The sequence below is a fragment of the Olea europaea genome, chromosome 2 (assembly GCF_002742605.1).
Source record: "Olea europaea var. sylvestris chromosome 2, O_europaea_v1, whole genome shotgun sequence".
Taxonomy (NCBI): domain Eukaryota; kingdom Viridiplantae; phylum Streptophyta; class Magnoliopsida; order Lamiales; family Oleaceae; genus Olea; species Olea europaea.
The window spans coordinates 12482524-12509774 of NC_036238.1; the positions used below are offsets into that span (position 1 = coordinate 12482524).

The 27251-nt window shown below is 34.1% G+C and overlaps 2 protein-coding genes across 2 annotated transcripts in view; one reads left to right on the forward strand and one right to left on the reverse strand.

Annotated features, from left to right (window-relative positions):
• LOC111372469 (derlin-1) overlaps nucleotides 1-8494 on the reverse strand; it is a 19610-nt gene extending 11116 nt beyond the window's left edge. The window contains exons 1-3 of the mRNA XM_022994828.1: nucleotides 8478-8494; nucleotides 6128-6229; nucleotides 5738-5771 (exon numbers count right to left, since the gene is read on the reverse strand). Coding sequence (XP_022850596.1) covers nucleotides 5738-5771; nucleotides 6128-6229; nucleotides 8478-8494 — 153 coding nt within the window. The remainder of the gene's footprint in view (nucleotides 1-5737; nucleotides 5772-6127; nucleotides 6230-8477) is intronic.
• Nucleotides 8495-12932: 4438 nt separating this feature from the next.
• On the forward strand, nucleotides 12933-16770 carry LOC111372477. Its single transcript, XM_022994835.1, has 7 exons — nucleotides 12933-13171; nucleotides 13296-13442; nucleotides 13794-13977; nucleotides 14342-14432; nucleotides 14518-15065; nucleotides 15180-15304; nucleotides 16710-16770. The coding sequence occupies exons 1-7, from the start codon at nucleotides 12933-12935 to the stop codon at nucleotides 16768-16770; spliced, it is 1395 nt and encodes a 464-aa protein (XP_022850603.1).
• The last annotated feature ends 10481 nt before the right edge of the window (nucleotides 16771-27251 follow it).

Genomic DNA, 27251 nt, shown 5'->3' on the forward strand with positions numbered 1-27251 from the left:
GATGATAATGAGGACACCTCATTAGGTAGTATCCGAAATTTTCCTTTGACTCTAGGTGTAGTACCTCTTGTTCTCGATACTTCTCAATCAAGTGTTGTGTGTCGTACCTTTATCCAACCCAAAGAAACTGATTATTTGCGTAATCCTGCTTGGAATTTGATCCTCCTAACTGTTCAAATTGCATATAATGGTTCTATAAATTGCTCTATAGGTCTAAGTCATTTTGAAGTTGTTCCTGATTATAAGTCTAGGAGACCATTAGAATTTATTTCCATGTCCCCATATGCTAGCGTGTCGATGTTAGCTGGAGCATTTGTACATTATCTCCATGACTTGCATATTGAGATCAATAAACAACATGATGCAAGTAATGCATTATATAAATTTCAAGCTGATTCGCATAAATGATATTTTGAATTTAATATTGAGGATTATGTTATATTGCAAGCTTATAGCGCTGATCCTTTTAAAATTTTAAAGCATGTTGGTCCAAATGCACATGTCATTGCTTTTTAATCACATTTTGGCTACCACTCTTCTTTAAATATTGAGGACTTCATTACTTACATACACCGTTTTACTTCCTTTGATGATCCATTTCTACTTAGCTTTTTGTGGACTCCCAACTTGACTATGTTGATATTCTATTTAAATATCATCTCTCACTGCACACAAAGATAAAATTGATGTTGTTTTAGATGAACGTGTTGTATTGACCAATGATGGAAAGATTCAGTATTTCTTTTTTTTTTTTTGGGTAGATCAACGTACTTCTTATGCTCCTCATTATGTACAATCATGTGAAAAGTCTGAAGATGAGGTGCATGAGTATTGGTTATTTGGCGTCCAGTATCAGTACTTGTTTAGAAGGAAAGACCGTCCCCTTGGCCATATCATATTCTTGTGAATACGCTACAGTTTTCAGTACTATCAATCATGGAATTTTGATACTTGGTTCGTCAGAAAGATCTTCCCCCGTGGTTTGACTTGAAGCATTTGGAGTTTCAGATTGATTGTAGCCTACAGTGATCTATCAACTCGACAAGGTTGAATTTTTCTCCCACCCCGAGAGAATTGATGAGGACATCATCTATTTTATTTATTTCTATTTGTTTCTAATTGGACTTTATTTTAATTTTGGATTCTTATTTATGTAATTGGGTTTGTATTGGCCCAAACCCGTTCTGGTTAGGGTTTTCTCTTTACTATTTAAACCTAATTTCCTATGTAACTTCATTAGTTTTGATGAATTGAAAAATATTTTGATGGTTTGTTGCTTATGGCTTCTTTCTCCTCCCTGATTTCTCCCTCTTCTCTAGTTTCTCCTCCCCATTCTCTCTGGTTTCTCCTTCCCTTCTTGCTTCTTCTTTATATTCTTTAATTCGTCCTGCATCAAATACACTTCCAATTATCTTTTATTTGGGCTTTCAAAATAATACTTGTACATGCTCTAGCAGTTGACATTCCAAAGAGATGAAACGTGATGCCGCAATGAATCATGAAAATTACAATTATAATTAAAGATATGGAACCAGGTTTAAACAAACTTACAAGGACATCGATTTTCAGCAAAATGACTAGTCTAAAATGCTGGAACATACTCAAGCCTTTAACAAGCAAATTCTTGGTTATAATTTCATAAACCATGCTATTTCTCTCATTTTGTCGTTATTTTCAAAATCCACAATGACTTGCACATTGCTCAAGAGGTGCCATACTCAGAATATTACTAAATAAATCAATAAACTCATTAGTCAGGATTGAAGATTGGTACCTTAATAAGAGAAATTTGGAGTGGCACCCTCTTACATAAACCTTTTTGAGTTAGCATAGTCTAGCCATGAGAGACAAGGACGTAGGAGAGAGTGGTGTGAAATGGTGGTTAAGTTTATCCAAAATTGGATTAAAATAAAACGGTTTTATACTTCTTTTCTTGTTCCCGTGTTTGGCTAGAAGAGCACGCCACACCTAATAGGATGTTCCCCCATCGCTCATGATATGCCCTTGAACAAGTTTTCTCGGTCAAATACTCTTATTTTGTCACATCATGATAGAAGTGCAGAGAGGAAATGACATCTAACCCATGTTTAGTATGGATTAAAATCTAACCCTTGTTTGATACTCATTTTTCTCAAAATACATTTTTCTGTCTCTTTTTTTAAACCACACATTCTTTAATAAAATAATATTACATACAAAACTAAAACTTTTTTTTTTATTTCTTAACCACACATTTATTAATTAACTATTTCAAAATGCATTCTTACTAAAAAATGGAAAACAAATGGGGGCCTAGATTTTAATCTAAGTCAAAGTTAATAATTAATTTTAGCCCATATTTTATGGACCCACAAAATTTTGTAACCACACATTTCATCAACTTTTATCAAAATCTACAACAAAACTGATTTTAACTTCCACCAAACGGGGGCCTAATGTAATCAAACACTAAACCAAACAGTTAGGAGTATGTCCATTAAACACGGAACCCCTTTAGAAAGTGGGGCTTTCACATTCCTATGTAGAAATCAACTTGTATCTAAAACCTTAAGTCATTGGGTTTTGACCTTATATTAAACTACTATGCCTTTCCATCGTTTTCAGCCTTCAGTTGGCAAATTTATAATCATTTATAATGGTCACAATTTATTTCAACAACATATTTTAATTGACCAACAATTAGTATTCACCAATCAATTTTATTTACTTACAATTAAATAATTTATAAATTCCATTCCTATGTAGAAATCAACTTGTATCTAAAACCTTAAGTCATTGGGTTTTGACCTTATATTAAACTACTATGCCTTTCCATCCGTTTTCAGCCTTCAGTTGGCAAATTTATAATCATTTATAAATGGTCACAATTTATTTCAACAACATATTTTAATTGACCAACAATTAGTATTCACCAATCAATTTTATTTACTTACAATTAAATAATTTATAATTTTTTTCCAAAAGAAGGCTCAACACTATGATATGAGGACCCTCTAGTGGAACCTTATCGATCTCCCGTTTATGCATAAACTCTTCACGTTGCTATCGAGCTTCAATAACCCCTTTCATATCTAACTCGTGGCACTTCCCTTTCTCTCACTATTTTCTTGAGCCTCACATCCCAATCAATTGTTGCACTCAACTTAATCAAAAGCTCACTAGGGAAGGACAGTAAAGTAGAATTTCTTGCTTCATCAAAAATCAAATTGATGGAGCACACTATGTACAGCAAAATATTTCTACACAATTAGCTCTAGTATAACTTTGTTTTAGCATGACCTACCCCAAGTTATAACAAATTTCTATGCTAAAGCTACAACGAAATAAGTAACAAAAATAGAAACCACAAATAGCAAAACAACTAAGGAAGTACCAACAGACACGTCGACTAACAATTTTTCAAAATAGTACACGGCATGTCGCCAATTGTTAAATTTCTTTATTTTTTATTTATTTATTTTTATAGAAGAAAACTTAGGAATTTTTTTGGAAGATCGAACATGGAAGGTTTATGGCTTGGGGAGGGTTCACGGCATGCATGACATTCTGTGGAAAAGGCTGCTTTCAAAATATAAGAGGGTCGATGGCTTTAGGGACATAATGACAATTTCATTGGTATATATTGCTTAAAAAGGAAAGTTACTTTTCAACTAAAAAGTTGATGACTTTTAGCATGAGAAGAAAAAATCAATCAATCCGAAAGAAAATACTCAAAATTTTCTACCATAACTAATATTGAAGAAATACCATCCCTCGATATACTTGATAAAATGCCATTATATTCATGTATTGGATTGTTTGAAGTCAACTTTGCTCCTATCTTACTCATTTTATATTCCTGATGGGCAATTTCAACATGATATTCCTGTGGAAACAATGCATGGTTTAATTTCTCATCCTAGAATGCACTTTATATTGGCTGTTAGTAATATTTTTCATTCTTCATATTTCTCAATCTACTGTTGTAATATTCAAAGATGCCATCTTCAATACAAAGGAACTGGCATGGGATCTTAGATCCATATTGTCCCTATTTTCCTCATGTTTATATAATTCATAGGCATTGAGATCGTAAAGAAGGTCAACAGAACTTCTATTTTAACAAGCCTCACATTTGACTTCTTCAAAATTGGGAACAATTCTCTTTAATTTCATTGCATCTGAACTTCAACTTGTTCGTTATGTGGCTCGAGCTTGGAGTCTTGAATTGCTATTTGAGCAAAATATTTTTCATTTTCGTGCTTGCATTGTCAACTTCAACGCATTGGGGATCAACATCTTGAGTTTTCAACTTGCACATGCTTTCCTACATCTATTGTAATATAATGGTCACGACATCCAGATAATCTTAAATGACATCTTTCTCAACCTCATCATCTACCTTATAAATTGCTATATTTACATTGATATTCACAAATTACATCATGAGACATCAAAATAATCTTCTTATTGTACTACGAAAACGCATATATGTTATCTCGACATATGTAAGTGGCATCTACATCATAGTACCATGGTCTTCCCCAAGTAAATGACAATTGTCCATCTCTATGATGTTACACGATCTCATCTTTGTAGTACTTTCCTATAAAAAGTAAAATTTTGCTTATCTCCGTATTTTGAATTTCTTGCTCCCTTTTAGTTAGTGAAACTTAATAGCAAGATGAGTATTTTTCAGTGTTCAAATTTAAAGCTTTCACCAATACTTCGGATGCCACGCTCTCACTATTCCCATTATCTATTATGATATTACATACTTTGTTGTTGATGATGCATCGTGTTCTAAAATTCTTGCCGTGCTTCAAATTGGGCTCCTTTAATCTCTTAGTAGACTTATGCAAAATCTTTGATAACTCTTGAGTATTCAAACCAAGCTAGGACCCAAGGAATAACTTTAGTCACCTGTTACTGTGTTTTAAGCTTGCAAAAGAAACCAACATTCGTAGCAGTCAATCTACAAATACTTATTAGCATCTTTGAACTTATCCATCCTTGATTCCAGATTGTGGACCGAGGTTGATAATTTATGATCCTCCGATCATTGTCACGAGGATACATACCATTACCACCATATGTAGCTATGAGCAAGGACAAACTTTGCTCTAATATCAATTTTGGTAAAGAAGATAAATTAGCCTTGTTTCAAACCTATCCATCCTTCATTTAAGGTTATGGACCAAGGTTGATAATTTGCAATCCTCCGATCATTATTGTGAGGATGCATACCAATACCATAGTTAGCCATCAATGAATGGAAAATTTTTCTCTGATATCAATTATGTTGCGGAAGAGCAATTTATCTCTTTAAACAATAAGAAAAATAAAAAATTCGAAGAATTTGTAAGAATAATTTGATTGTATTGAAAATTCGATTAGTTAAAAAGTGTACAAAATCTTTGTTTATATAAGCAAAATAATCTTTTAATACTAATTAAAATCCTAAAAGGAGTAAATGAAAATAATATCCTATTCTAACGAGAAAGAAGAAATCATACTCTAAACAAGAAAGTTGAAATACTACTATAATAATAAATAATTTATATCCTATTTGTAATAGGATAGTCTACATTCTTCTATCCTATTTTTACTAGGATTGTCCTACATCAATATTGGTATTTATCAACTTTCCCAGAGCGACAAGGAATAAATAGGAGCCGTAAGTACAAACAGTTTATGTTAAAATTAACCATCCATTAGCATTACTGTAGAATGGTTCAGAAATAAATAAAATGTTTACCTGAAAACGAAAGATCACTAGCTCATGGAGCAATGTGTTAAGGAAATAAATCTCACATCTGTTAAATATCGAAATATTGACCAATTTAAATAGATCTTGGACCACTCCTCTTAATAAGGTTGACTTTATTAAGATGGACGCCAAATCTCTACATGGTATCAGAGTCCAGTAAACTCCAACAAGCTATTCGATCCAATCAAGTCTCAAAAATGAGCACACGGATTTCAAGATTAGTCTGCTCAAAAAGAGCCACCATCTTGCGGGGGCATGTTAAGGGAATAAATCCCACATCGGTTAAATATCGAAATATTGATCAATTTAAATAGATTTTGGACTACTCCTCTTAATAAAGTTGACCTTATTAAGATAGACTCCAAATCTTTACACAATGCAATGTGATCAAGTTGGAGAAACCCAATTTGACATGCAATAGTAGTTAACAAACATGCTGTCCCGTATGCTTTACTTATCGGTGGAAGTGAATTGTAAAGCCTGAAATAGAAAACAAAGGGATGTAGTTAAACAAGGTAAATCAAACATCTATATTCTACAAAAATTTATGGTCAATCATATACCAGAAATCTTATGGGGATAAGGTACAACCATTTAAACCCTTCAATATCCAATGAAAGGACTCACAGAACTAACACAAAAATGCAAAGCTGTTTCTCAAGTCAAAGGGCTAGTTTTTAGTAGAATTATGGAAGAGTAGTAAAGTAATCAAAAAATATAGTGAAAAAGATAGGCTCATTATTCAAGGGAAAAGAAACACAAACATTGATGAATTTATTTATGAACTTTTGATGCATAGACACTCCCCCATGGTAAAGTATCTAAATCTCGAACGTTTTGAAAATCAAATACCAGGACAAATGTCCAACATGGCACATGGAAAGTCTTACCATATATGTACTTTTTTCCACTCAAGGGAATGCCCCAACACAACACATGGCAAGGACACAGGTCTACATGTCAAGGACAAGAGTTCCAGTTTGTGAATTTCGGTACATTGTTTTTCTTTCTTCTATCGTATCCAATTTTTTTCTATTTATAGGAAGGGAAAAAAACCTCGATCGGATCAGAGTAAACCACAAGCGTAGAGAAAAACATCACCTCGTCTTTATCCTACAAGCGCAGGAGAGTTTCGACCTCTCCTTATACGTGATTAAACATACGTAGACCACCAATGCTTACAAGAACATCAGACGAGAATAAAGACGATCGGGATTTCATTCCCATCGTCACTTGAGAAATGAGGGATAATTAATCATTGAACATTTATATAAGAAAGTCAAAATAGTGTGAGACAAATTGTACGAGTTTTGTAAATTTGTTTTAATGATAGTATATGCACTTTTGGATTCATGAATACTTTTTTCATTAGCACCATTAATACAAAGCCGAACCCGTAGTTATCTTAATATATCACTCAAAGTCAATTCACCTCAAAAGCTAAAACATTGTTAGTTTTATTTTTAAAATAAATTTTATTAAAATAAAGATCCAATTTATAAATGCATACTATCGAGATATTTAACGGACGTGTTCATGTTCTACATGTTTGAAGCATTCACATCAGGTTTCCATGGTGCATTGATATCTATGCTTTGTAGATTAAGAATATATCCTTTACTAGGTTCACTCTAATACTCTACATAGCGTCGTGATTTCACAATGAAGTAACTTGGATTCTTTACCATCAAGTACAACCGAGTAATTTCTAGAGACCAAGTTCCTCTGTTCTTCTTATATAGCTATCAAGATGTGTAATATTAGGATAAACTATTTAAGACATACTACCTAACTTCTACTCCTACAAAATTGAATTGAAGCATCAATCTTAGCTAGCAAATTTAACATCATGAGTTTCTACCAATTAACTCCGACACATCAAGGGACTAATAATTAAATACTAAATAAGGTCATTCAAGTGTTGCTTTTATAGATCACCTTGGAATATCCTTAACAAAAAGCCAACGTATCTAGTTATACGCCAATATCCAAGAACCAGGGAGGCACAACATTTCCCAAGATACTAATATCCAAGAACTGCAGATCAAACAGAATACGACAATCATTTCCAGCACTGCAGCAACAAGGCCATTTTGTATATTCGCTAATAATTGGTAATCAACTAATCTTCTCGTGTACATTAAAATTTCCAACAATGAGAATTTTCTCTCTCCATTCCAAGAACTTGAAACCATAATCTTGTTACATCAGCTGATCCCTGAATATCCAAAACTTCCTTCTTAAGAACCACCTTTTGATATCATAAAGATATTTCAATTATCATATTTAGGCCCATCTCTCAAGTCTATAATCAGAACTTGAAAGAGTAATCATTTTATGAGAAAGTAAACTCACTCTTAACCATTTTAATCTCCAAAAAACTGACAATCGTAATTCCTAATATCAGAATATGGAGTCCATAACGTTCATCAACACCAGCAAGCAGCAAGCAAAGCATATCAACTTAAGTCCAGCTGACATGCTTTGCTTTCTGCTTGCTGGTGTTGATGAACGCTATGGACTCCATATTCTGTTACCTGACCCCAAAAAAAGGAATTAACCTACAAAGTAGTCAATCACCAAATACCCCAATCCAGAAATATGAAGTATACCGCAGCAAAACCAATCAATTGCAAAACGGGAGCAAAAACTTGCATTAATTAATAGATACACGCTTACACACACATACGAAAATGTATAGCGCGCGAGAGTAGAAAAAAGTAATTACTCAGCAGGGGAAGACATGGTGAATCTGCAGAGTCGACTGGAGTGGAAAACCTATTCAGTTATGCGGATATGAAAGATGTAAACTTGAAGAAAAATTACTTGGCGAGAAAGAAACGAAAAGAACGTCAAGAAATGAAACAGCTAACAAATAATTAGAGATTTCGATTATTTTATGCAGGAAAAATTGTTTTTAGCTGTTGAGATGTTAATCGAATCCCAGTTGTAACCTGCAAGCTTCGCTATAAGTCCCGTAGCCCTTCCATAGAACAAGGCTTCGCAATGGGAGCTAGCTACTTCTTAAATTGAATATTAAAAGACAAGTATACCTTAAAAATGTTATTAAATCACACAAATATGATTTTATTCAAAAGACAATAATATCATTTTAATTACAATGTAAAAATCAAACACTTCCTACTTAAAATTTCAAAATTAAGACACTTTTTTATATGTTTTTTCCAACATTTATAAAAACTCTTTCATTTTTTCATCTGTTTTAACCTTAAAATCTCATAAATTTATCAAACATTCGATAAAAGAAATCTTGTTTATATCCATCAATTTGAATTGGTAAGTATATATTTAATTTCATTTTTGTTAAATAGTATATTTTTCTAATCGTCAAATCTTATTTCAAAATATGTTAGCAAGTAGATAATTTTTTATTTTATTTCATTAAAAAGATCAATAATTTTGTCAAACAAAAATGAGAACAAAATTCATCTGCTTACTACATTCTTTCAGACAGATTCATGACCGTCTGTGAACAGACGGACCAGCTAGCGCCTGTAAATAGATAGCTCGAACGTTCGACTGTTCAGAACTTCTATAAAATCGGTTGTCTGTAAATAGACGACCCGCTTGGCAGGGCCAACAGTAAACAAATTGCCTGCCCTTCTGGGTCGTCTGTTAATAAATTGCTCGGATAGTCGACTTTTTTTCCCAACACCCATATAATTTTTTTTTATTTGTGATTCGTAATGCTAATATGGAATCAGCATGTGTCCCCCATTTAGTACTTTGGTAAATTTGAAAGGAATGAAAATGGTCAACGGAGAATGGAAATGGACGAGTGAAGAAGATGATGTTACTGGAATTGTGATAACGTTGAGTACATCGTATGAAGAAATGTACCGTGATTTACAAACCTCGCTCAACATCGATCCCTCTTAGTACGATATGTGATGAGTGCAATTCACTCATCAATTTAGCACATTTAAATCTTAGTTTTCGGGTTGTCGTTGAACACTTTTGAACGTTTTGATGCGGGTTTTCATGTTGTTTTGCAACTTAGACAACTTTTGAAAAAATGCCACACTCTGGAGCTTATAATGGAGCTAAAATGGGGATCGAAAAATTGGAGCATGAACTGGAAATAAGAAAAGAAAAATTGAAGTGGAAACGCAATGTTGAAGATGAAAAATCCAAATAAGGGGTAGTCTATCCGGTGCCACAGTGCCTGACGTGGGCGCCACATTGGCCAAGTAATGAAGAAGCAACCAGTAGAGGTGTTGGTGCCGCAGCGCCATATCCTAGGTGTAGCGGCGCCCAGCACACATAAGCCAGTAGAGAGGCTGGCGTCACGGCGTCATACCTGGGCGCTGCAGCATTAGCAGGAGGAAATGTCACAGCGGTTGCGGCGCCCGACGCAAAAAAAAAAAAAAGGAAAGTTGCATTTTTCTTGGCCCAAATTTGATCCTTCTCGTCTTGAACTTTTGGAAAGTATAAATACCACGAAGAAGACCGAATGGAGGAATCTTGGCATTGGAAAAACGACTCAAGGCAACCAGAGAGAGAGAGAGAGAGAAGACTCAAGGCAAAAAGAAGAGAAAAAGCTATTCAAAGATGTAGATCTACAGTCATTGGGAGAAGATTTAAAGCATCAACTGAGTTTTTCCTAATCCCTTCTTCTACATGCTCATTATTCTGTATTTTAAATTGTTATTTTCATCAATTATGAACTAAAACCTTAGATCTAGGGTTGATGTAACCCAACTTGATACAATGTTTGGATGTTAATATGGTATTTCTCTAATTTTTCAGCATTTATTTACGTTATTCGTACTTATTGCTTTCAATCACCTGATCAATGGTTAAATGATTTGATGTACTGAATTTCAGCACTTGAGAATGAGAGATTTAATCTTGATATAAGAATAATATAACTTAGATTTCGTGGATTTCGAGAGAAAGTACGAATTCTTTAAGGCTTAATTCAAATCAAGAACCAAGGATTTAATATTTTTATAGATCTAATTTGGAATAGAGATATTGGGGTTAGAGTATAGAAGTAAATTCTATTTGGCACTCAAGAGAGGGAATCTGATTAATTTACGATTCTTGCCTATAAATTGAGAAAAATTTGGAGAAATAATCATAGAGATTGAAAAGCATTGTTAATAGGGCGATGAAATCATTCCCTAGACTTCTTTGCATTGATTACTTTTATATATTTCATCTTGAGTTGTTTGAATTGCCATTTAATCCACAACATATTAATTTAGCATGAACACTTCAAGTCAAAAATTGGTTTTCTAAATAAAGTAGAAATTAAAATAATTATAGTATTCAATAGGAATCAAACATCAATCCATGTGGATTCGACACTTGAATTCTATCACTTTATTACAAAACTTGACACCGTACACTTGCGATTAAACCACGTTGCATAAAACGCGTGGCAAGTTTTTGGCGCCGTTGTCGGGGATTGTTTAGATTGACTTCTATTGATATATTACCAATTAACTTTGCTTAATTTGGATTTTCTTGTTACTTTGTTAATTTTATTTCTACTTCCAAGAATCCCCTTGTTTTCATTTTCAGTTATTTATGTGAAGGGCGAGAAATCCTGGTCTGTTGCCTATTGATCCTGAATAGAATGCACATTTGTTTTCTAAGGGGTTTACATAGGGACAAATGCGAAACAATGGTATAACATGATGCAAGAGTAGCTCAAGAAAACAATCAACCATAGCCTATTCGAGACTGTGTCAGACCGATCGTCAATGATAACTACTTTGGTATTGCACGCCTCGCCGTTGCAGCAAACAATTTGAACTGGAGCCAGGACTCATACATAAGATTCAGCAGAACCAGTTTGGGGAAAGTTCTACAGAAGATCCAAATGCTCATTTTTGGAGATTTGTGGTACAATAAAAATGAATGGAGTTACGAAAGATGCGATTAGGCTACATTTATTTTCTTTCACCTTGAGAGATAAGGCTAAATCGTAGTTCCAATCACTACTGTATGACTCTATCACTACTTGGGATGATCTGCTCATAAATTTATCACCAAGTATTTTCCTCCTTCTAAATCGGCTCAACTTAGAAGTGAAATTGGTCAATTCAGGCAATTTGATTTTAAATCGTTCTATGAAGCTCGGGAGATATTTAAAGACTTGCTCAAACGGTGTCCTTAGCATGGTTATCAGAATTGGATGCAAATTGAGACTTTTTACAATGGGCTAAATGGGCATACCAGAACTATTGTGGATGCAGCTGCAAGAGGAACTCTAATGACTAAAACAGCAGAAGCATCATATTCCTTGTTGGATGACATAGCTACAAATTGCTATCAATGGCTAACTGAAAGATCAAGAACAAAGAATGTAGCAGGTATGCATGAAGTAGATCCCATTATTGCATTGGCATCTCAAGTGTCATCACTTACCAATTAGATAGCTACACTTACTATGCAAGGAAATCACCAAAAAGCATATTCAATTATGGCCACTTCCTCAGTTCATTCGGAGACAGAAATAGTGAACGAACAAGCTCAATATGTCAACAGCAAGAATTTTAATAAGAGGGATAACTATTCCTCTAATCACTATCATCCAGGACTGAGAAACCATGAAAATTTTTCATATGGAAACAACAGAAACACACTTCAACCTCCACCGAAATTCAACAATCAGCACTCTGAAGGAAAGGCATCTTTAGAAGACATTCTTGGAACTTTCATCTTTGAGACAAGATCACAATTCAACAAAGATGAGTTGAGGTTGGATAATATCAAAACTCATGTGTCCAAATGGGAGCTACAATGAAAAATCTTGAGGCTCAGATCGAGCAGTTGGCTACATCAGTGAAATCTCAGCAACAGGGAAAGTTTCCAAGTGACACAGAAATAAATCCGAATGAACATTGCAAGGCCATCACATTAAGGAGTGATAAGGAAATTGGAGAAAATATGCCTACAGAAAAAACTACTGCTACCTTTGACAAGGATGAAGAACAACCAAATGCAACATAGGAAAATCAGATCAAAGAAGCACGGAAGGATTACAAGCCTTATTCTATATCCTTCTCTAATAAACCATCAATCATCAAGCCCACACTTCCATTTTCACAAAGATTTCAAAAGAAGAAATTGTATGCGCAGTTTTTCCAAATTCTTGGGTAGTTTCAAGAAGATTCATATTAACATCCCAATTGCCGATGCTTTAGAATAAATGCCAAACTATGCAAAGTTCGTGAAAGAGGTGATTTCAAAGAAAAGGAAATTAGAAAAATACGAAACGGTGAAGTTGACAGAAGAATGCAGTGCAATTCTTCAAAAGAAGCTCCCTCAGAAAAGGAAGGATCAAGGTAGCTTTACCATTCCCTGCACTATTGGAGACTCCGCTTTTGATAAAGCTCTTTGTGACCTTGGATCCAGCATAAATCTGATGCCACTCTCAGTATTTAAGAAGTTAGGTCTCGGGGAAGTTAAGCTAACAACAATGACTTTACACTTAGCTGATCGAACCCTACTTACCCACGAGGAATTATTGAAGATGTGTTGGTGAAAGTCGACAAATTTATTTTCCGAGCAGATTTTGTAGTGTTGGACATGGAAGAAGATTAAGAAATTCCACTGATCCTAGGCAAACCTTAGCAACAGGTAGAGCTTTGATCGATGTCCAAGGAGGTCAGTTGACCTTGAGAGTAAATGAAGAAAAGGTGAGGTCAATAGCTACCAGGCAATGCAATTTCCAGATAATACAAACACATGCTACAGAATTGACTTCATTGATACTGTAGTAAAAGAAGATGTACTGAAGACCACCTGGAGTATTGTATGATGATGAGTGCAACACGGGATGATGTTACCGCCTCAGAAGAGTATATGGGCAGCAAGGACCTAGTTGATTACATATTAGCACTTGAATATCATCACAGAATCAAGATATTCAACAGATAATGGAACCGGATAAGAATAAAGATAATGAAAGTACTAAGACCGAATTGAAGCAGCTACCCGATCATTTTTGGTAGTCATTCTTGGAGGAAAATTTTGCATATCCGGTTATAATCCCTTCCTCACTCACCAGGGATGAAGAAGATAGATTATTAAATGTGCTGAAAGAACACAAGGCAGCGTTAGGGTGGTCTATAGCTGACATTAAGGGTATAAGTCCCACTATATGCATGTACAAAATTCTCATGGGAGAATCCTATAAACCATCAATTGAGCACCGAAGAAGATCAAATCCAGCAATGAAAGAAGTGGTACAGGTAGAGATACTGAAGCTACTAAAGGCAGGATTCATATTTCTATTTCAGACAATGAATAGGCGAATCCGGTACAAGTGGTACCAAAGAAGGGCGGGATGACAGTAATTAAGAATGACAACAACAAGTTGATTCCAATAAGGACAGTAACTGGCTGGAGAGTGTATATTGATTATAGAAAGCATAACAAGGCAACCAAAAAGGATTACTTCCTACTTCCGTTCATTGACCAAATGTTGGACAGATTAGCTGGCTATTCCCACTAATATTTTCTTGATGGTTACTCGGGCTATAATCAGATTGCAATTGCACCAGAAGATCAAGAAAAGACAACATTCACTTGCCCATATGGAACTTTTGCATACAGACAAATATCTTTTGGGTTGTGCAATGCACCAACAACATTCTAAAGATGCATGATGACGATCTTTGCAGATATGATAAAAGACATCATGGAGGTATTCATGGATGATTTTTCTATAATTGGTACTTCTTTTGATAATTACCTTCACAATATGTATCTAGTTTTGTAACGTTGTGAAGAAAAGAATTTAGTTCTTAACTGGGAGAAGTATCATTCCATAGTACAAGAAGGCATCATTCTAGGACACCAAGTGTCAGCAAGGGGACTCGAAGTGGATAGAGCAAAAATCGACACAATAGCAAAACTGCCACCACCCATCAATGTCAAAGGCATTAGAAGTTTTTTGGGACACGCTAGGTTTTACAGAAGGTTTATTAAAGACTTTTCAAAAATTGTTAAACCTTTGTGCAAACTTTTAGGGAGAGACACCGCATTTGTGTTTGATGAAAGTTGCCTAAGAGCATTTGAAGCAATAAAGGAGAAATTGGTCACAGCTCCAGTAATGGTAGCTCCAGATTGGGGTCTACCATTTGAAGTCATGTGTGATGCTAATGATCATGCAGTTGGGATAGTTCTAGGACAAAGGCATGAAAAGACATTCCAAGCAATTCACTATGCCAGCAAAACTTTGAATGAAGCTCAACTGAATTACACAACAATAGAGAATAAAATGCTAGCAGTGGTTTTTGCTTGTGATAAATTTAGGTCCTATCTCATTAGTACTAAGGTAATCATCTACACAGATCATGTCGCCATCCGCTATCTCTTTGAAAAGAAAGATGCTAAGCCACGCTCGATTCGATAGATCCTGCTACTACAAGAATTTGATGCGGAGATTTAGGATAAAAAAGGTACTGAGAATGTTGTTGCTAATCATCTTTCACGGCTAGAGAAAGAGAATGTGACAAAGATTCAAGAAACCTTTCCAGATGAATTTCTTTTGGCAATTTCAACACTAACTCCATGGTATGCAAAATTTGTCAACTATTTGGCGTGTGGAAAAATGCCACCTAACTTTACCTCCCATCAAAATAAGAAATTTTTACGTGACGTAAAGTCATAATTGTGGGATGATGCTCTGCTTTTCAAGAGATGTGCAGACAGGATAATCAGAAGGTGTATTCCTATGAAAGACGTAGTTAATTATGAAGCACTGTCATTCCACACCTTATGGAGGTCATTTTGGTCCTACCCGAACTGCATCCAAGGTATTATAATCGGGATTCTATTGGCCAACTCTTTTCAAAGATTGTATGCCTACGTGAAAACATGTGACCACTGTCAGCGCACCAAGAATATCCTGAGATATCATGAGCTACCCATGACTAATGTGCTTAAAGTAGAATTATTTGATGTATGGGGCATAGTCTTCATGGGTCCCTTTCCACCATCCTTCGATCAAGTATACATTCTTCTTACAGTGGACTATGTGTCCAAATGGGTTGAAACCATTGCTACTCCAACAAACGATGCAAAGGTAGTTTCAAAGTTTCTGCAGAAAAATATCTTCACTCGATTTGGCACTCCTAGAGCAATCGTGAGTGATGAAGGAACGCATTTCTGTAATAAACTTTTCAACTCTCTTTTAGCCGAATACAATATCAGGCACAAATTGACACTTAGCTACCATTCCTAGACAAATGGACAAGCAGAAATTTCCAACCGAAAGATTAAGCAAATATAGGAGAAAACAGTGAGCACAAATCGAAAAGATTGGGCGCAAAAGCTTGATAACGCACTGTGGGCATACCGAACAGCTTTCAAAACATCAATAGGAATTTCACCCAACTGCCTGGTATTTGGCAAGGCATGTCACTTGATGGTTGAACTTGAACACCGAGCCTATTGGGCAATCAAGAAGTTCAATCTGGATATGAAATTAGTTTATACCCAGCGATTGTTACAACTTGATAAATTGGAAGAATTTCGGAGTGATGCTTATGAAAATGCAATTATATACAAGGAGCGAACAAAACTGTAGCATGACAAGAGAATCCTTGTGAGAGAATTTAAGCTGGGAGAATGGGTTCTTCTATTCAACTCTCGCCCGAAGTTATTTCCAAGAAAGCTTAGATCACGGTGTTCAGGGCCACTCGTGATACGCAAAGTTTTTCCTTACGATTCGGTGGAATTGGTGAGCAAGGGTGGAACATTTTTTTAGGCAAATAGTCAACGCCTCAAAGATCGATATGTGGAAGAAATTGCTCTCAAAGAATCAGATTAAATCCACATCACGTCCAGGTAATGGCATAAAAGAAGTGCTTCTTGGGAGGCAACCCAAGTTCTATATCTAAATTTATTTTCCTTAGTTAGACGTTTTCTTTTCTTCTTAGGCAACTTTACTAATCTCGTTTTCTTTTTGTTTTTGTAGGGACATGCTCAAATATGATCGCATCAACACTACATTCAACATGGGAAAGGGAGTAAATTGAAGGTAATTAAAAAAAACGTTTTAAACTTATATTGGGCTATGCAGTGCCAGATATCCATTTAATTCAAAAAAGACAAGATTTTTTATTTTATTTTGCATGTTTGTATGAATTGGACAACATTGTTGGGAATGATGCATATGTTCGGAAATGTGAATCGGTAGTGGATTATAAATAGTTTATGTGCTTGAGTCAGATTTTTACTTTCCCCTGTAGATAATTGTGATTTAACTGCGTGAAAATGGAGTATAACGTTGAACAAGAACGGGTCGATTCATAATTGGAATAGGTTAAACTAGTGACCCTCATAGATGAATTTAAACAACCGTTAAACCTAAACAATGCACATCCCCTGACCAACTTTAGGATAATTTAGATGGTGAAACTGCTGTAGGGAGACATGGATGTGATGTGGTTTCTGTGTGTGCTGTATTTTGTGTGGACTTTCTAAGATCAACAGGATGAAAATTGGGTGAAAACCTTAAGTTAAGGATTGGTTTTCGAGAATGAGTGTTTAATAAGGGGTATTGCACTAATCATTGCAATAATAATAATAATAATAATAATAATAATAATAATAATAATAATAATAATAAATAAATAAAAAAATCCGAAGGGGGACAAATTAAATAATATTTGCGTGAAATGTCTCTTCATAGCCTTTATGATTCAAATGATTAAGCCTGCAAGGGTTTAAAATCTGGTGCCCTAAAGTCGTCTGATTTGGGAGTTATCGGCCTAAAACTCGTTACATGGATCATTTAAAAAGCTTAATGGAAAGACGTATGCACTTGAGATTTAAAAAAAATATGAAACCGATTTACATGCCTTGATTAAGCCCCGAATACTCGTTTTAGGATATTAAGCTTTTGACAAGGTGTGGTAACTTGGTTGATTCTTGGCGATTGCTGCAGTCAAAAATAGGAGAAGCTTTATCTACTAATAGGTCGAATTACAATAGGGACATCCAACTAAGCTAGAGAGGGTAATGAATAGTAATTAACAAACAAACTACAATTTTAACCTCAAGAAAAAGAGTGTGAAGAAAATAAGTTTGGGGTGTGCAAAACCTCATGAGCGGTGAAAGAAATGGGTGGACTTTTGCGATCAGGAAATGAACCAATCCAGAAATGTCCAGTGTTGTACTATTAACACACACACATGTTTGCATTGGAACGGTAAGAATTTGGCCATTGCACTATAACTTTGAAATGGTTCATGAATTCTATATCGTATTTTCAACGCTAATCCATAAAAGAATAATATATCCAGGTGGTTTCTGAATTTCATGTCTTGTGTGATGGGGTGCAGTTATTGTGTTTTGGGTTAACCATCTTGGTACGTATTTTATGTTTGCTCAAGGACAAGCAAAGAACTAAGTTTGGGGGTGTTTGATGAGTGCAATTCAATCATCAATTTAGCACCTTTAAATCTTAGTTTTCGGGTTGTAGTTGAGCACTTTTGAACGTTTTGATGTGGGTTTTCATGTTGTTTTGCAGCTTAGACAACTTTTGGGAAAACACCACACTCTAAAGCTTATAATGGAGCTAAAATGGTAATCGTAAAATTGGAGATAAGAAAAGAAAAATTGAAGTGGAAACGCGATGTTGAAGTTGAAAAATCCAAATAGGGGGCAGTCTATCCAATGCCACAGCACCGAATGTGGGTGCCACAATGCCCAAGTAACGAAGAAACAGCCAGCAGAGGTGCTGGTGCCGCAACGCCATATCCCGAGTACTATGACACCCATCACACATAAGCCAACAGAGAGGCTGGCACCACGGAGCCATACTCGGGTGCTACAACGCCAGCAGGAGGAAATGTCACGGCGCCAACATTGGGAGCTGCGGCACCCGACGCAAAAAAAAAAAAAAAAAAAGGAAAATCGCATTTTTCTTGGTCCAGATCCAATCCTTCTCGTCTTGGAACTTTTGGAAAGTATAAATACCACGAAGAAGACCAAATGGAGGACTCTTGGCATTGGAAAAACGACTCATGGCAAAAAAAAAAAAAAAAAAAAAAAAAACAAAAAGAAAAAAAAAGAGAAAAAATAAAAATTTGAAAAAAAAAAAAAAAAAAAAAACTCAAGGCAAAAATAAGAGAAAAAGCTATTCAAAAAGGAAGATCTACTACAACCATTGGGAGAAGATTTGAAGTATCAACTGAGTTTTTCCTAATCTGTTCTTCTCCATGCTCATTATTCTATATTTTAAATTGTTATTTTTATCAATTATGAACTAAGACCTTAGATCTAGGGTTGATGTAACACAACTTGATACAATGTTTGGATGTTGATATAGTATTTCTCTAATTTTTCAGCATTTATTTATGTTATTCGCACTTATTGCTTTCAATCACCTAATCAATGGTCGAATGATTTGATGTACTGAATTTTGACACTCGAGAAATGGAGATTTAATCTTGATCTACGAATAACATAACTTAGATTTCGAGAAAAAGTACAAATTCTTCGAGGCTTAATTCAAATCAAGAACCAAGGATTTAATAACTTTTATAGATCTAATCTGAAATAGAGATATTGAGGTTAGAGTATAGAAATAAATTCTATTTGGCACTCGAGAGAGGGAACGGGATTAATTTACAGTTCTTGCCTATAAATTGAGAAGATTTGAGAGAAATAACCATAGAGATTGAAAAACATTGTTAATAAGTCGGAGAAATCATTCTCTAAAATTTTTTGCATTGATTATTTTTATATATTTCATCTTAAGTTGTTTGAATTGCCATTGAATCCACAACATATTAATTTAGCATGAACACTTCAAGTCAAAAGTTGGTTTTCTGAATAAAGTAGAAGTTAAAATAATTATAGTATTCGATAGGAATCAAACATCAATCCCTGTGGATTCGACACTTCAATTCCATGAGTATATTACAAAATTTGACACCATACACTTGTGGTTAAACCACATTGCATAAAACGCGTGGCAATATGGAATTGAAATTTCTATTCAACGAGTATACAACCATTCCAATGCCACTGGTAAAGTTACTTATAAAGTACAAATGAAGTTGCTAATTGAATTGAACAAAATTAGCATGATGGCTCGTATTGGCAAACTTTAATGAGGAATAATATCCCCGAAGGTGAACATAAAGATCCAGATTGAGAGGATCATATTATGAATGATTTTCAGGATACATCGGAGATAGCTCATAGGATAATGTGAATATTCTCGAAATAGTTGCTAGTCACCATAATCCAATTGTTACAAATAGATTTCACGAGGTAGTTCGAGATAATAAGGATGAAAATCCATTTACAAATCAGGATTTCATTAATTTGTTTCGTTAGAGACGTGTGGGGGTGAGAACTCACAAGCCAGGCCAAATACATGGTCTTCTAATTCTTCATGTGTGGTTCCCAAGGCAAAGATTTTCATATCAAGCAATTGTTTAATACAAAAAATAATAATAATAATAATAAATTTGCAAGAAGCTATACAACCAATTGCGTTGAAACATAATTTTGAGTTTAAATTGAATAAATCAAGTAGTCTACATACACAATTATATACGTAGATGACAGTTGCAATTAGCATTTGCGAGAGATGAAAATGTACACGAATGTGTTCTTTATAGTTCGCAAGTATGCACAGGAACATACTTGTGAAGTGGAATTTCTTTGAAATGATCACATGCAAACCCAAGAATAATTTATTGATCGACTAATAATGCACAAGTTGCAGGACCCCACGGACAATATATAGACCTTAGACATCATTAACAACTTCCTCGAGAGGACATGGTGGTCATGAACTATCAAAAGGATTGGAAGGCTAAAGAATATACGTTAGAGAATTTAATGGGTTCGACTAAAGAGAGTTATGCTAAGTTGGTCAAGTATTGCCATAAGATGGGGAGAGCCAGAGGCAAGAATCACTTCAAGTATTTCTTTATAACTCTTGAACAATGCATTTGGTGATTTCGAAATGTGATGTCACCCGTAATTCTAGTCGATGTTATAATCCTAAAAATTAGATAAGAAGTCAAGTTAATTATTGCTACATATGAAAATGTCAACATCCAAATTTATCCTCTTAAATTTGGTATAGTCAATAGCGAGAATAATCTATTGATGTGTTGGTTCTGCACAAAACTGAGGGAAGCAATTAGGAACATTTAAAATCTTGCCTTCGTAATTGATTGGTGACAGTTTATAATAAATGGTATCGTTAAAGTTTTTTCGAGGTACATCGTTGGTATTACATGTACTATATACAAAGAAACCTAAAGACTAAGTACTGGGGGAGAGACATTGTTGCATTGTTTAAGAAAGCTATAGATGCTTACAGTTTTGAAGTGTTTAATATGTTCATAATTGAAATCGAAGATAAATCACATAATGCATGAGATTATCTAACAGTGAAGGTGGGGATTGAACATTGGGCATAATCATATTTTCTAGAAAATCAATACAACATGATGACGTTAAACAATGTAGAGTCACTTAATATATTATTCAAGAAGGATTGAGGGTTGCCATTCTCACTATGATTGAGCACATTCGTAACAAGTTGCAACAGTGATTTCATGATCGACGTGTGGAATCATAGAATCACACAAATGTGCTAATCCTAACTCAGGAAGATAAACTTTTCAAGACACAGAGATGGCAAGAATGGTATGAGAGAAACCATTATATTAGTTGCGCTTTCTCTAAGATATGTGGACGTAATATCGAGTATATCGTCGACTTGTCTAATAACACCTGTACATATAGATGATTTCAGTTTGAGAGTTTTTTCATGTGAGCATGTAGTCACAATGACTGTACATAGAGATTTTCCACTACACACCTTATGCACTCCTTAATACACGGTTGATTTTTGGAAAATAGCTTCCTAAATAATTTGTTGCCAACTAAAGTTGAACCATATGCATTCTGGACGTAGACGTACGTCTAGAATATCATCTATCGAAGAGTTTTCCCAAATGCATAGGTGCAACGGATAGGGCGCAACATGGTATACTCGTCAATTTTGTGCATGTTAGATTCCCTACATAACAATTCAACGGATGTATAATTATATTGAATCGTGCATAATCTCTATCGTATTTATTTATATGGAATTTTTTAGTTTATGAATTAATACCATTTTAGTAAACTTATTGTAATGTTTATATTTAACTTCTATTTTAATTCTATGAATTATGAAGTTGGTTAAAAATAAATAAAAATCTGGGATGTCTATTAAATGTTTTCTTAATCTAATTGGATCCCCAAACTTTTTAAGACATCTTTCAACCATATATATATTTTGAATGGCGATTCTTCTTTCAGTTGCATCCAATTGAATTCATTTTAATTGTCGATTATCGTTTTATGTTCTAAATCAACTATTAAAAAGTTGTAATTGGATCCCCAAACTTTTTAAAGTCATTTTTCAATCAAATATCTTTTGGAATGGTCATTATTCTTCCAATTGCATCTAATTGAGTCCATTTAATCATCGATCATTGTTTTATGTTTGAATCAACTATTAGAAAAGTTGCAATTGGCTCTCCAAACTTTTTTCCTCGGTTGGAAAAATTACAGATCTAAATAACTTTCTTGGGATACTTTCTCATCTTGATGTCGATGTGGTAATCTATCTTGCAAAATTTCAAAATGTAAAACATAATCAAGAGATAACGGGACACTATTAAAGAATAATATTAGAAAATTCAACCAACCAAATTGTATACTACTATACGCAATAAAAAAAACATTGACATGGGACACTAATGAAAAAAATTCTAGAAAAAGCAAACAAAAAAAAAATAAAGAAATAGCGTTAAAAATTGAAAAGAGAATAATTACAAAAAGGATTAAAATTAGAAAAAAAATAAAGGAACAAAAATAAAAATTAAAGACAAAAATAAAAAAGGGAGTTGGAATGGGAAAAAAGGGGAAAATTTTTAAATAGAAAGGAAATTAAAGTAAAATAAAGAGAAAAAGTTAAACTAAAAAAATTATTAAAATAGATCAAAAATAAAAGCTCAGGAAAAATAAAAACATAAATTGAAGAGAGAATAATTAAAAATTGATTTATATTATAGAAAATAAAATTATTAAAAATTATAAAAAAATAACAAAAACTAAAACTAAAGTAAGAAAACAAAAAAGGAAATTAAAGTAAAACAAAAGGGAAAAAATTAAACCGACGAAAAAAGAAATTATAAAAGACAAAAAAAGTTTCAAGAAAACTATATAAATTTAAAAAATAAAATTATAAAAATTATAATAAAAATAACATAGAAAAAAATTAAAGAAAGAAAATAAAAAAGGATTTCAAATTGGAAAAACAAAAGGGAAACTGTAAAAAGGAAATTAAGTAAAACAAACAGAAAAAAATAAATTGAAGAAAAAAATAAATTTTCAAGAAAAAAATAAAAAATGGATCCCAAATGAAAAAAATTAGAGAGAGAGAGGCCAGATAGTCGATTAACAGACGATACCTCGACCGTCTGTTTTCCTGATGTCCAAGTCAAGGCTACAGACAGCGCAAAGTTGGATGTCTGGAAAGTAGACAGTAGCCGCCTTCCTTGTTTTCGACATCGAATCTTGCCATTTTCTATGAGCTTTGTCATTAAAAGCTACAAAAATTGTCAATAAAACGTCCTACATTCAAAGATCTACCTAATTATCCATACATTGAACTAAATAATTGCATTACCTCAACTAGAATGTAAAGATCAAATCTATAAATAATCATTTTGTTTAACCATAAAATACTAAGCTTTAATTATATAAAAAAACAACTAATCTTGTAAAGTGTAGAAAATGTAGATGATGAACAGAAGATTGTACTCAGGTTCGTCGGTGTTGCACAGGCAATGTTTGAAGATTCCCTCCCCCCCTCTCTCTCTTTTCCCTCCTCTTCGAAGGGGTTGTTATTGCATTTTGCGTGTGTAAAAGATTTCTTTAACCATTTATTTATTTATTTATTATTTATTTATTTTATTTATTATTTATTTTTTATTTTTTAAAGTTGGCCAGAGGTCATTGTGAAAAAGTGGCCGAGTCAATCGGGTATCTACCCTGATTTCCTCTAACAATGTGCAAGGCGGAAATCCACTAAAAATAGCCACTACAAGGAGATCATTAACCAAGTACAACTGTTTCCTACAATTCAAATTCGTGAAATTTGCATTTTTCATTCTCAATTGCAAAATATAAAGGGAAAATTACAGTAGCGATCTCTAAATTTTTTATTTTTTGCAGACTTTATTTTAATATTTATTTTGTGCTAGGCAAAGGTCCCTGACCTTTCTAAATATGCATTTATTTTGTGCTAGCAAAGGTCCCTGACCTTTCATAAATATGCATTTGAGATCCATCTGAATGGAAACCGTCAGTTAACAGGGAAAATTTCTTGAACTATCTGCTATTGCGACGATTTTATTGGATGTTGATACCTTTGTAGACGCTGTTTTTGATGATTTATTGGATATTGATTCCTTAATTTTTCAGGTCAACTGACAGTGTTTTGAATAATTTCTGTCCAGATGGACCTTGAGTGCATATTTATGAAAGGTTAGGAACATTCGCTAGTACAAAATGAAAGTTAGGGTAAAATCTGCAAAAAATGAAAAGGTTAAGGACGCTACTACAATTTTCCCAAATATAAACTTTGTTTGGCCCCGATTAAATTAAAATTCATTTTTCTTTCTCTTTTTATTAATCATATATTTTTCAATAAAATAATATTACACGTAAATCTAAAAACTTTTCTTTTCTTTTTAACTACCCGTTTATAAAAAAATTACTATTTCTTTTATTATAATTCAAAATAATGGAGCCCAAACAGGAAAATAATAACTTTAATCCATCCATAACCTTTCAATTGTATGACAAAATTCATCTTTCCCTCCATTTTGACCATTAAATGATAGATTTGTCATTTTTTTAATAAACAAAAAAAAAAGTATCAAGACAACAAAAAATTGCAAATAGAACTATGGATGAAAAAGCGCCGTAAAAGGGGATGTGATCATGAAGAGATTGGGTTGGTTTTGAGTTGCCCTTAGACTGATTCTCTCTTTTGGTTCGATAGTAGACACCAAAATAGGTTATGCTAGAAAACCTTATTCGATACAATATGATAGGTATAAGCAAGGCCAGTGAAAAATTTTCATAACGTTTCAAAAATTACAAACAAATCACACTTAAAATAATTAGATACATATTAACAAATAAAAAAAGACCACATGAGAGTTTGATCGTGAGTGTAGTGGATTAGGAGGGATGGGGAGGGGACCGGAGTGGGAAGGATAAATTTGGTTGGGAAAGATGAAATTTTTCTAAATTTTTTATTTTTATTTTTTTTATGTGTTACTATATACTTAATTGTTTTAAATGAGATTTATTTGTACTTGTTGAAAAGTTATAGGACGGCAATTGCAAATTTCCCTTATTTTTTTGTGTAAGCGGTGCAAGAGCTTAGACAGCAAAGTCAAGCACATTCCTCAAAAGTGAACCTTGCAGCTGTCCCAACTCAAGCTTCTGTGGTATAGACTTTCAGAAGGTGCAAGTCACCGTCTTTCAATGGTGAAGGTGACTCGTTAGTTGGTAGGGAATAGTTGCGATAGTTGGAACGAATCTTTCAACTTATAGGCTCCACAGATGCACAAAATGTTCAGTTTGCTGTATTTGTGTTCACCAAGCCAGCAAGTCATTGTGGGAGTCAAAATCACGAACTAAGATCGAAGCTTAGCGACTTGTTTTTGACTTGGGAGCAATTCAAGGAAGAGGTGATCGAGAGTTTTTCCCACAGGCTTTAAGGGACTTCAAGGAGATGGAGTTTCTACAACTTAAGCAGGTAAACATGTCCCTGATCGACTATGAGAGAGAGTTTGATCAGGTGACTAGGTATGCTCTGCATGTAGAGGACACGAGGCCAAGAAAATAAAGTGGCTTGAGAAAAGGCTTTATCATGATATTAGCACGACTTTAAGGGATGGGACAGTAAGTATAGGCAGAAGAAAGATGCTAACCATCAGGGTCAGGTCCGTCAACAAAATAATTGGAATGGGAATAGAAGATAGAATAATTAGGATAAAGAATAGGGAAAATGGAAGAATAAAAAGGCAAAAACTCTGAAATTAATGCTAGTAAGGATGGGGTAATCAAATTCTACTTTGTCCTAAGTGTAGCAAGTAGCACAAAGGAGGGTGTCAAATAGGAATGAATGTTTGTTTCCGATATGGTAAGCCAGGTCACATAGCTCAAAGTTGCACAGAGTTTGTTTAAAGGAAAAACGAGAATCAAGATACGAATAACAAGGGGAATGCTTGAATCTTTGCTATGACCAAGCAAGAGGCAGGGCAAACCCAAACATTATAACATATATATTCTTTTGATAGCTGATTTTCCTACTTATGCATTATTTGACTTAAAGTAATGTATTCTTTTGTTTCATCGTCTTTCATAGCTGAATTTAGTATTTCATATGATAAATCTGATAGTATACTAGAGGTTAGCATTTCCAAGGGTAGAGCATTAAATAGGTATGTTGAAATAGAAATTGAAGGAAGACCGTTTGAGACAAATTTGTTCATAATATACATGAAAGACTTGGATGTAATTTTAGGCATGAATTGGTTGAGATGTAATCATGCCACTATCTGATGTCGAGAGATTAGTGTCTTTGAAAGTTCTTGGGAAAGAATATTTTTTCTTCTTTGAGGTAAAGACCAAACTTAAAACACAAATAATTTCAGTGTTAAATGCTAAGACGTTAGGTAAAGGGACGCGTCAAGGGCTCTTAGGCCAGTATTTTGCAAACGATACATTAGGAAGTTAAGTTAAGTGAGGTAACTATATTGCACGAATTTGAGGATGTGTTTTCGGAAAACCTATCAAATGCCCCACCTAATAGACAAGTTGAGTTTGCTATAGATCTGGTTCTTAAAGCAACATCAGCATCTAATGCACCATATCGAATAACACCAAAAGAGTTAGGAGAGTTAAATGTTTAGATTTAGGTTGTTGTTGGATAATTGGTTTATTCGACCTAGTGTGTCTCCTAAGGAGCATCATGTTGCTATTTTTGGACTGATAGGACTAAAAAAATCTGATGCCAATGTAATAACGAAATGGACTTGTGAGAATTCGGATTTTAATATTTAGTGCATATTTTACTCATTGGGACTTAATAATTACTCTTATGATTAATTAGGGACTAGGTTGAAATTTTGATTACTTTTGCATTAGGGTCATATAAGTGAATAGTACCTGCGAAACACAAGGATTTCAGGCTTGTTTTAATGCTTTTGTTTTATTACAAGAATATTGAATTTATTTTTTCTAGGAAAAGAAATAAAATTAAGACTTCGTCGATCCTAGGTTGTCAAGTTCCCGGACTACATCATATGTAATTTTTCTCTAGACTTAGCCAAGAGTGCCCCTTAAAAAAAATCTTTGAATAACTCTTTGATAGATTTTACTTGATTATGCACTTATTGTCTACTGTAGATTT

Bases quoted from the DNA above. Each gene is read 5' to 3' on its own strand.
- LOC111372477 (XM_022994835.1), top strand. From the start codon at position 12,933: ATGCCAAACTATGCAAAGTTCGTGAAAGAGGTGATTTCAAAGAAAAGG. The intron at 14,433-14,517 runs GTATTCATGGAT...AACGTTGTGAAG, and splicing joins TGATAAAAGACATCATGGAG to AAAAGAATTTAGTTCTTAAC. The intron at 15,305-16,709 runs GTATGCAAAATT...TTGTTTTTGTAG, and splicing joins ATTTCAACACTAACTCCATG to GGACATGCTCAAATATGATC.